This window comes from Neoarius graeffei, chromosome 3 (assembly GCF_027579695.1).
Source record: "Neoarius graeffei isolate fNeoGra1 chromosome 3, fNeoGra1.pri, whole genome shotgun sequence".
NCBI classification, from domain to species: Eukaryota; Metazoa; Chordata; class Actinopteri; order Siluriformes; family Ariidae; genus Neoarius; species Neoarius graeffei.
Window position 1 is genome coordinate 26,302,179 of NC_083571.1, and position 12,060 is coordinate 26,314,238.

General features: G+C 49.7%; 1 protein-coding gene across 1 annotated transcript in view; it reads left to right on the plus strand.

Annotated features, from left to right (window-relative positions):
- The first annotated feature begins 782 nt into the window (after nt 1-782).
- Nucleotides 783-12,060, plus strand: part of marchf1 (membrane-associated ring finger (C3HC4) 1) — a 35,903-nt gene continuing 24,625 nt past the window's right edge. Inside the window, exons 1-2 of the mRNA XM_060915629.1 lie at nt 783-841; nt 1,583-1,699. Coding sequence (XP_060771612.1) covers nt 783-841; nt 1,583-1,699 — 176 coding nt within the window. The remainder of the gene's footprint in view (nt 842-1,582; nt 1,700-12,060) is intronic.

Below are 12,060 nucleotides of genomic sequence, written 5' to 3' on the forward strand. Positions count from 1 at the left end.
AGAGTTGGTCCAATCAATTCACTTCATAAGTCACGTAATTAGTTGATTAAGATCCACCTGTGTGTAGTCAAAGTGTCACATGACCTGTCACATGATGTCTGTATAAATCAACCTGTTCTGGAAGGACCCTGACTCTGCAACACTACTAAGCAGGCAACATGAAAACCAAGGAACCTCCAAACAGGTCAGAGACAAAGTGGTGGAGAAGTATAGATCAGGGTTGGGTTATAAAAAATATCCCAAACTTTGAATATCCCAGGGAGCACCATTAAATCCATTATAGCAAAATGGAAAGAATATGGCACCACTACAAACCTGACAAGAGAAGGCCGCCCACCAAAACTCACAGACCAGGCAAGGAGGGCATTAATCAGAGATGCAACAAAGTCATCAAAGATAACACTGAAGGAGCTGCAAAGATCCACAGTGGAGATGGGAGTATCTGTCCATAGGACCACTTTAAGCTGTACACTCCACAGAGTAGGGCTTTATGGAAGAGTGGCCAGAAAAAAGCCATTGATTAAAAAAAAGACGTTTGGAGTTTGCCCAACAGCATGTGGCAGACTCCCCAAACACATGGAAGAAGATTCTCTGGGGGGGCTCCATGCTAGGCTAAAAGCTTGCGCTAGCCGACCACCGCTACCCAGCCTCCTGCTAGCCAACATGCGGTCTCTGGAAAACAAGCTGGATGAATTAAGAGCCAGAATCACAGCTCAGTGGGAAATAAGAGAGTGCTGTGCTCTAATTTTCACCAAGACCTGGCTCCCAGACAAAATCCCAGAATGCGCCATTCAGCTACAGACTCACTCTGTACACCAAGGAAACTGGACCGCAGCCTCCGGTAAGGCTACAGGGGGAGGTGTTTATTAACAACTCTTGGTGTGGAGATATACAGACTGTTTATAAGCACTGTTCACCAAATGTGGAGCTGTTACTGCTTTAATGCTGCCCCTATTATCTCCCAAGGGAATTCACTGCTGTGTTTTTGGTCGCTGTTTACATCCCCCTGTGAGCTAACTCCACGGCAGCACTCAGTAAACTCCATGATGACATCAGCGTGTTAGAGATGGCTCATCCCGACGCTGTTTTTATCGTCTCCGGTGACTTTAATCAGTGCAATTTACAGACTGTATTCCCTAAATATTATCAACATGTGGACATCCCCACCCGTGATAAGAACACACTGGATCATGTTTACAGCAACATACGCGGTGCATACAGGGCCGCACCCTGCCCCCACTTGAGACAATCGGACCACATCTCTTTGTTCCTGTATCCGGCCTACAGACAAAGACTAAAACAAACAAATCCTGTCACCAAACAAGTCAAACTCTGGAGCCCAGAGATTGAGAGCACCCTTCAGGACTGTTTTGCTTGGCCAGACTGGGATGTGTTTAAAGCTGCAGCCACTTTGGAGGACTCTTCTGTCAGCATACAGGACTATGTTAAGTATTTGACTGGGTACATCAGTACGTGTCTGCAACATCGTGCCCACCATAAAGATCAGGAAGTTCCCCAACCAAAAGCCCTGGGTAAACAGTCAGGTACAACGCAATCTGCGTGCTCGCTCTCTTGCATTTAGATCAGGCAATGAGACGGAGTACAAAGCGGCGAAGTACGGACTGAGGAAACCCAGTACAGCGGCCCAGAGGCAGTACAGAGAGAAGCTGGATGGCTTCTATGCTACTGCTGACCCCAGGCAAATGTGGCAAGGCCTGCAGTACATCACAGACTATAGGACCACCACCAGCACCATCAGCTCCACAGACAGCCTGCCAGATGACCTCAACACTTTCTACACCTGCTTTGAGACCTCCAACTACAGCACAGAGAGGAGGCACACACTCACCTGGACCACCCAACCCCCACCCCAACCAACAACAGTCTCATCAGGCCAGGTACACAAAGCTCTGACAAGGATCAACCCCAGGAAGGCAGCAGGACCAGACAATATCCCTGGGCAGGCCCTCAGAGTATGTGCCAATGAGCTGGCTGATGTTTTCATCACCATCTTCAACCTTTCCCTCAGCCAGAGCACCATTCCCTCCTGCTTCAAGACCACAACCATTGTCCCTCTTCCCGAAGAGCCCACCCACCTGCCTGAATGATAACAGGCCAATAGCACTCACTCCAATCACCTCAAAGTGCTTTGAGAGAGTGGTACTGGCCCACATTCAGAACAGCATACCGGAAACCCTGGACCCCCTGCAGTATGCCTACAGGCCCAACAGGTCCACCTCAGATGCCCTCCATTATGCCCTCTCCCACATGGAAAACAAAGACATGTAGTCAACAAAGAGCATCAGGATGCTCTTTGTTGACTACAGCTCTGCCTTCAACACTGTCATCCCCCACAAACTCATCCATAAACTGTCCACACTTGGTTTGCACCCCACCCTCTGTGACTGGCTCATCGACTTCCTGACTGGCAGGCCCCAGACTGTCAGGATTGGTAATAGGACTTCATCCAGCATCATCACAAACATTGGCACCCCACAGAGATGTGTCCTCAGCCCCATCCTCTACACTCTGTTCACCCATGACTGTGTCGCCTCCCACAAGGACAACATCATCCTGAAGTTTGCGGACGACACCGCAGTGATAGGACGCATCACTGGCAGTGACGAAACTGCCTACAGGAGGGAGGTGGCCAGTCTGGTGTCATGGTGTGAGGACAACAACCTCACCCTCAACACAGACAAGACGAAGGAGATGATAGTGGACATGAGGAAGGAGAGGAGACCTCATCGGCCACTGTTCATCCGGGAGCTTGAGGTGGAGAGGGTGAGTAGCTTCAAATACCTGGGTGTTCACATCAGTGAGGACCTCACATAGACACCTAACACCACACAGCTGGTTAGGAAGGCTCAACAGCAACTGTACTTTCAGAGGAGGCTGAGGAAGTTTGGCATGTCACTCAAGATCCTCAGCAACTTCTACAGCTGCGTGATTGAGAGCATCCTGGCCAACTGTATCACTGTGTGGTACGGCAGCACTACAGCAATGGACCGCAAATGCCTGCAGAGGATGGTGAAGACTGCTGAGAGGATCACCAGAACTCCACTGCCCTCTCTGCAGAGCACCTACCACCGCAGAGTCCACAGGAGAGCTGCCTCCATCCTCAAAGACCCCACCCACCCCCAGCACAGACTGTTCACACTCCTACCCTCAGGCCAGAGGTGCAGAAGTCTGAAATGTAAGACTGTCAGACTAAAGAACTCTTTCTTTCCCACCGCCATTAGACTCCTGAACAGCTGACAGGAGTCTATAACCATGGATTACCATCCTGTAAACTGTCCTTGACTGTTTACATCTGTTTACATTTGTTTGCACATTACTGCCCTTTTTGCTGCTGTTCCTTGACTGTTTACATCTGGTTACATTGTTTGCACATATTTGCACATTACTGCCATTTTCCTGTTGTTTCCTTGACTGGTTACATTGTTTGCACATTCACACATTACTGCCCTTCTGCTGCTACGTCTGATCATTGCCTTATTTTTGTATTACACTACCTATTTTGCACTACACATTTCCCTTTATTTCGTACTATACTGGGTGCTTTTGTTTTTGTTGCTTTTGCTTTTCTTTGCTTTTATTTTTGCACTATATTGCCTTTACTTTGTATTACTTCTTCCACCTATTTATTTATTTATTTGTAATTGGCATTCATGGTGGACAGCAAACTAAGAATTTCATTGTGCAAGTGGACATGTCCTTACTGTGCATATGACAATGAACACTTTGAACTTGAAATGAGACTAAAATTGATCTTTTTGGCCATCATGGGAAATGCCATGCGTGGTGCAAACCCAACACCCTGAGAACACCTTTCCTACAGTGAAGCATGGTGGTGGCAGCATCATGCTGTGGGGATATTTTTCATCTGCAGGGACAGGAAAGCTGGTAAGGACTGAAAGAAAGATGGATGGCACTAAATACAGGGCAATTCTGGGGGAAAACCTGTTTGAGTCGGCCAGAGGTTTGAGACTGGGACAAAGGTTCACATTCCAGCAGGACAATGACCCTAAACATACTGCTAAAGCTACACTGGAGTGGTTTAAAGGGAAACCTTGAAATGCATTGGAATGAACTAATCAAAGCCCAGACCTCAATCTAATTGAGAATCTGTGGCATAACTTGAAGATTGCTGTACACTAACGCAACCCATCTAACTTGAATGAGTTGGAGCAGTTTTGCCTTGAGGAATGAGCAAAAATCCCAGTGGCTAGATGTGCTAAGCTAATAGAGACTGTGGCAGCGGGGGCGTGGTCAAGCATTGGTCTGTGACCGGAGGGCAGAGTCAGGGAAGGTAAGTGGCAGAATCACTACACCTGACGTTAATTAATGTTTGTGTGTCTTCCCCAGTGACCGTGCCCTATTTAAGGAAAGAGAGCAAGAGCAGAGGGAGCTCTCTCCCCAACCAGATGACTGATGTGTGTGCGTCTGTCTGAGTGTGTGTGAGAGTAAATATAGAAGCTGAAAAGCGAAATAAAAGAGTTTTGTGAACTCAGTTCTGGCCTGCCGTCCTTCTGTGCTCCACCCACCTACACGAACTGTCACAGTGGTGCTGAAACCCGGGATGAGCACAGAAGAGAACAGCCCCATGGAGTCCTCCCCCTTTGCAGACCCGATCCACGCCCTCACCACGGCCCAACAGAGCCAGCACCAGGCGCTGCTTGCCCTCCGAAAGGAGCAAGAACAATGGTTCGAGGCCCTGGTGCTGGCGCAACAGGAAGATCGTCGGGCGTTCCGGCACCTCCTCGCGTCGGCGGGGTCCACCATCTCCACTGCCGCGGGCCCTTCCCCCCTCACCCTCACGAAGATGGGCCCGCAGGACGACCTCGAGGCTTTCCTCACGCTCTTTGAGCAGGTAGCAGAGACCTCGGGGTGGCCGGTGGAACAGCACGCGGCGTGCCTCCTCCCCCTGCTAACGGGAGAGGCGCAGCTGGCCACACTACAGCTCCCCGCCGACCGCCGGCTGGCCTACGCGGACCTTCGCCAGGCCGTCCTCCAGTGGGTGGGGCGCACCCCCGAGCAACAACGTCAGTGCTTCTGCACTTTGCGCTTGGTGGAAGTCGGCCGGCCATTCGTGTTTGGCCAGCAACTCCGGGACGCCTGCTGGCAGTGGTTGAGGGCCGACAACCGCGACGCCGAGGGACTCATCGACCAGGTGGTACTGGAGCAGTTCATCACGCGTCTACCAGCAGGGAACCACAGAGTGGGTCCAGTGCCACCGCCCGGCATCGCTGGATCAGGCAATCGAGCTGGCGGAGGACCATTTGGCGGCTGTCCCGACGGCAGGACAGCAGATGACCTCTTCTCTTCTCTCTCTCTCTCTCCCCCCTCCTCCTGTGTCTCCTCCTCGCCCCATTCCCCCACCACGGAGGCGGGGGCCAGCGCCACCCCAGCCGGCCCGCCGCACCCACGGTGCCCTCCCGTTTCTCCCTTCTGTGTCTGTCTCTCCCCCCCCTCAGGTGAGTGAGCCCCAGAGCACTAGTGCAGAGAGGAAGCCCGGGCCGGTTTGCTGGTGCTGCGGGGAGCCGGGCCACCTCCAACATCAGTGCTTGGTAATGGAGGTGGGCGCAGTGGTTCGGATCCCTGACGCGCCAGGAGCTGCCCTTGATTGGGCCGGAGCGTATCGCATACCGGTGAGTATCCAAGGGGATACATATCAGGCGTTGGTGGATTCTGGCTGTAATCAGACCTCAATCCACCAAAGCCTGGTGCAAGACGAGGCATTGGGGGGAGCACAATTGGTGAAGGTGTTGTGTGTGCACGGGGATGTTCACAACTACCCTCTAGTGTCGGTCCACATTCTTTTTCGAGGGGAAAAATTTATAGTGAAGGCGGCGGTTAATCCTTGCCTTACCCACTCAATAATTTTGGGGACTGATTGGCCGGGACTTCGGGATTTAATGACACACTTAGTGAAGAGTGGATCCTGCCATAGTGTAACAGGGGGAGGTCCCGGTGTCGCGTTGGCGGGAGCAGCTGTCACAGAGCCGTCTACGTCAGCTCCGCGTCAGAGTGAGGAGCCGCCGGCTCCTCCTCTCTCTGTTGGGGAATTCCTTCCGGATTTTCTATTAGAGCAGTCGCGAGACAAGACTCTGCGGCATGCGTTTGACCAAGTGAGAGTAATCAATGGTCAAACGCTCCAGCCAAACGCCACCCCGTCCTTCCCCTACTTCGTGATTATGAAGGATAGATTATACCGAGTGACACAGGACACTCAAACTAAAGAGCGAGTCACGCAACTTTTGATTCTGAAGAGCCGCCGGGAATTGGTATTCCAGGCGGCTCACTTTAATCCCATGGCTGGACACTTAGGGCAGGATAAAATACTAGCCCGAATAATGGCCCAGTTCTATTGGCCAGGGATTCGCGGCGATGTCCGTAGGTGGTGTACGGCATGCCGCGAATGCCAGTTAGTAAATCCAGCGGCCATTCCAAAAGCGCCTTTGCGCCCTCTACTGTTACTCGAGACCCCATTCGAAAGAATTGGGATGGATCTCGTCGGGCCATTAGATTGGTCAACATGAGGGTACCGCTTTATATTAGTTCTGGTGGACTATGCAACGCGATAACCGGAAGCAGTGCCTCTTCTCAATATTTCAGCACACAGTATTGCGGAGGCGCTGTTCTGCGTCATCTCCCGAGTTGGAATCCCGAAAGAGATTCTGACTGACCAAGGCACCTCGTTTATGTCACGCACACTGAACGAACTGTATGGGTTGTTGGGTATTAAGCCGATCCGCACCAGCGCGTATCACCCACAAACGGACGGTTTAGTTGAACGGTTCAATCGCACCCTCAAGAATATAATTAAAAAATTCATAAGTGAGGACGCACGTAATTGGGATAAATGGCTCAAACCCTTGCTATTTGCAGTGCGAGAGGTCCCGCAAGCCTCCACGGGGTTCTCCCTGTTTGAATTGTTATACGGGCGTAAGCTGCGCGGCATTCTAGATGTGCTGCAGGAAAATTGGGAGGAGGGACCTTCACCAAGTAAAAATGAAATCCAATACGTAATTGACCTGCGCGCAAAACTCCACACACTCATGCACCTAACTCAGGAGAATTTGCGGCAGGCCCAAGAATGACAAACCCGCCTGTACGACAAGGGTGCGTGCCTTAGGGAGTTCACACCAGGAGATAAAGTACTCGTACTGTTGCCCACATCGAGCTCCAAATTGTTCGCCAAGTGGCAAGGGCCCTTTGAGGTCACACGGCGAGTCGGGGACGTTGACTATGATGTAAGGCGAACGGATAGGGGTGGGGCACTACAGATTTACCACCTCAACCTGCTCAAACTCTGGAACAAGGAGGTCCCCATGGCATTGGTGTCTGTGGTTCCAGAGAAGGCGGAGCTGGGGCCAGAGGTTCAAAAGGGAACATTGGCATCACGTAACTTCCAGTCCCCTGTGGAGACCACCTCTCCCTGACCCAACTCGTGGAGGTTGCCCAGTTGCAGACCGAGTTTTCAGACTTGTTCTCGCCCCTTCCCGGCCGCACCAACCTCATAGAGCACCACATTGAGACGCCCCCGGGGGTGGTAGTGCGTAGCTGCCCTTACAGGTTACCCGAGCACAAGAAAAAAGTGGTTCGAGAAGAACTCGAGGCCATGCTTGAAATGGGCATCGTCGAGGAGTCCCACAGTGACTGGAGCAGCCCGGTGGTCTTGGTTCCCAAGGCTGATGGGTCGGTCCGGTTCTGTGTAGACTATAGAAAAGTCAATGCGGTGTCTAAATTCGATGTGTACCCAATGCCTCGTATTGATGAGTTGCTCGATCGTCTAGGCACGGCTCATTTTTACTCGACACTGGATTTAACAAAGGGTTATTGGCAGATCCCCTTGACTCCATTATCCTGAGAAAAAATGGCCTTTTCCACACCGTTTGGCTTACACCAATTTGTCACACTTCCTTTTGGGCTGTTTGGGGCGCCCGCTACGTTTCAGCGGCTGATGGATAGGGTCCTCCACCCCCACGTCACCTATGCGGCCGCCTACCTCGACGACATTATTATCTATAGTAATGACTGGCCGAGGCACCTCGAACATCTGAGGGCCGTCCTTAGGTCGCTGAGGTGAGCGGGTCTCACAGCCAACCCGAAGAAGTGTGCGATTGGGCGGGTGGAAGTACGGTATCTGGGCTTCCACTTGGGCAACGGGCAGGTGCGTCCCCAAATTAACAAGACAGCAGCAATGGAGCACTTGCATGTGATGTCACAGCCGATCCAGATTGTGACAGACGCCATCTTGTCAGTCAAACGCCATATTTCCGCCTTCTACTTTACTTCTACCTTTTCTTCTGGAAAACCCTACTATATACAATTCTACTACAACGGCTGCGGCTACAAACTCTCCCTACCTGTGCACGTTTATGTTTTTTGTGTGTATTTTTGCATGTTGTTCGTCTGTACCGGACTTCAATATCCACTACAACTGTATGGACTTACTGGACATTGGTTTCCAGCAGAAAATGACGGTTTGTAGCGATTTCCATCGCATGCACAACATTCTGGACGAGATAGCAAGACCAGCGGGGTCTCCGTGGATTGTTATCGGAAGCAAAGCGAAGGAGGCAGCGCCGGGAGCGGAAGCAAAAGCGAGGCTGCAGAGCCGGCCTGTTGACTAAGCTCAGAAAACAGCCACTCAAACCTCCACTGCTAAGCCTCTACCTCTCCAACGCCAGATCCATGGTAAACAAGACAGACGATTTGGAATTACAGCTGGAATTACCTTATTCTATTCTATAATCGGCTGGTCAGTGCTATACTCAATACTTAAGTGATTTACCCGTCCAATGAGGATTCTTGTTTACAAGATGCCACATCTGAGTTGCTGACAAATCCTGAATTTCTGTAAAGATAACTGTCCAGAGATTTATAAGCATGCAGTGCTTCACCACTGAACAGCGAGGGAAAGTTAATGATGTAATTATACACGTCTGGGTATTCCGCTGGCAGTTCAAAATCCGGTCGTGAAAACTCCGTCCGGTAAGCCATTACGGTCACTAATCTGTAGATCGTTTATTTTAGACACATATCTAGTTATCTGTTCATTAGAAAAATGAGCCGTGTAGTCCGTCGGTTGAAATTGATCCATTCTGTACACGAGTGCAGCAGTATTCAGCGGTGTTTTTTACCGACAAGATGGCGGCTGTGTACTTTCCGGTCACGTGACTGCAAGATCTCTATTGCGGCCTGCCCGAGGCCCAAGACCAAAAAGGGGGTGAGACAGTTCCTGGGGCTGGCTGGCTATTATCGTAGGTTTATACCTAATTATTCGGACGTCACCAGCCTGCTGACTGATCTCACTAAAAAGGGGGCAACAGATCCGGTCCAGTGGATGGAGCAATGCTAGCGGGCTTTTTCTAAGGTAAAGGCTGCACTGTGTGGGGGGCCACTTTTACACTCCCCTGACTTTTCTCTCCCCTTTATGTTACAGACAGATGCATTGGACAGAGGGCTGGGGGCTGTTTTGTCCCAGGAGGTGGAGGGGAAGGATCGCCCAGTACTGTATATCAGTCGCAAGCTGTCGGTGCGTGAGGGGCGCTACAGCACCATTGAGAAAGAGTGCCTGGCGATCAAGTGGGCGGTCCTCGCCCTCTATTACTACCTGCTGGGACACCCTTTCACCCTCTGTTCGGACCACACGCCCCTCCAGTGGCTCCACCGCATGAAGGATGCCAACGCCCGGATCACCCGTTGGTATCTGGCACTCCAACCCTTTAACTTCAAGGTGATCCACAGTCCGGGGGCGCAGATGGTCGTGGCGAATGTTTGTGTGTCTTCCCCAGTGACCGCGCCCTATTTAAGGAGAGAGAGCGAGAGCAGAGGGAGCTCTCTCCCCAACCAGACGACTGATGTGTGTGCGTGTGTCTGAGTGTGTGTGAGAGTAAATATAGAAGCTGAAAAGCTAAATAAAAGAGTTTTGTGAACTCAGTTCTGGCCTGCCGTCCTTCTGTGCTCCACCCACCTACATGAACTGTCACGGAGACATACCCCAAGAGGCTTGCAGCTGTAATTGCAGCAAAAGGTGGCTTGACAAAGTATTGACTTTGGGGGATGAATACCTACGCACACTCCAGATTTCTGTTTTTTCATCTTAATTATTGTTTGTGTCACAATAAAACAATAATTTTCACTTTTAAAGTTGTAAGCATGTTCTGTAAATCAAATCGTGCTACCCCCCCCCCCCAAAAAAAAGGTCAATTTTAATTCCAGCTTGTAATGCGACAAAACAGGACAAACGTCAAGGGGGATGAATACTTTTGCAAGACACAGACTTGTATCGAGCATTCTGGACATAATTCACAACAGACAAAGGTAAAGCCGTTCTTTTGTTTTCCATCACAGGAGAACCTTCAGAACAGAGGACATTACAGTTCCTTGTTAATATGACAAGCTGCTTTTTTTGTCTTAATTTCAAAAGAGGGGAAAAAAGAGGATGGTGAGAGAAGGACTCTTTTAACTGCTGTAACATGAGTCATAAGTCTCGTAGACGTCCCACAACATTACATCGTTAAACAGCATAATATACCGATCATGAATACATTTTTTAAATAGTTGAATCATTGGCAAACTGCTGTGGTATAAGAGGAATAAAAGACTTTGAGACATGCTGTGGGAAAATAATCAGCTCCTGTATAACAGCACTCCCTGTCATGGTTAATTTCTGACTCAGCATTTACACTGATCAGCCATAACATTCATAACATTAAAACCACTGACAAGTGAAGTGAATAGCAGTGATTATTTCATTACAATGACACCTGTCAAGGGGTGGGATATATTAGGCAGCAAGAGAACAGTCAGTTCTTGAAGTTGATGTGTTGGAAGCAGGAAAAATGGCCAAGCGTAAGGATCTGAGCAACTCTGCCGAGGGCCAAATTGTGATGGTTAGTTGACTGGGTCTGAGCATCTCCAAAATGGCACATCTTGTGGGGTTTTCCTGGTATCCAGTGGTTAGTACCTAACGAAAGTGGTCCAAGGAAGGACAACTGGTGAACTGGCGACAGGGTCATGGGTGTTGAAGGCTCATTGATTCGCATGGGGCATGAAGGCTCGCCCATATGATCCAATGCAGAAGAACAGAAGAGCTACTGTAGCACAAACTGCTGAAAAAGTTAATGCTGACACCTTTCTGTTTCAGCAGCATTAACTTTTTAATCAATGTTATTCACTTCACCTGTCAATGTTCTGGCTGGTTGGTGTATATTCTACCAATGATTTAACTTGTTTTCTTGGCTCTAGTGTCTTTATCATTTCAGAGCAACGCTTTAAGAATAAAGCTTATTCATGGTACTGTGAAGCATCTGAATGTTTAGATACCTCAATATATGGAATAAATAATCAGATCAGCAAAGCAAAGAAAGCTTTCAAACCAGATTTGGGTCTGGGACTGGATGATAGCAGATGCAGGAGCCCAGACTGAGACTTGATTCAGGGATGGAGACCAACCATGAGGTATGATCAGTGCCAGAGAGCAAAAGTTGGACAGAATCTAAGAACTGAAGCTGTGATGTACTGTAGCAGGAATAGATAATGAGGTCAGTATTAGGGTTTTGATGTTTGTGTCAAGTCAAATTCCCTTCTGCACCAGGACCTGGTCATCCCAGACAGTCTCCCATCCCAGTACTAACCAGTCTTTTGAGGCACATTGGGTGGCACCAAGCTCTGTTTCTATAGCCCTTGGCCTCTCACCTATTACATAGTTAGGGTTACAGTGGGTGGGGGGGGGGGGGGGGGGGGAGTCCTCTGGTAACTGCGAGAGTTTGACTTCCTACTCACATCTGTATTGCAGTGTTCCTCACCAGATGGTACCATTTCTATGATGGTCTTTGGTATGGCCCAACCGCAAGTAGAACTCGCGATCTCCCGGTCAAGAGACGGACATGCTAACCTCTAGGCCAACTTGCGATAAAAATCTAGACAAATGCTATCTTCATATTTTGACCATTGAACAGCTATCACGTCTATAATAATGAAATCCTCCGTGGATGGAAGTATACTGTCATGCCACCAAGTGTGTGGTGGTATCCTGACTTTAAATCT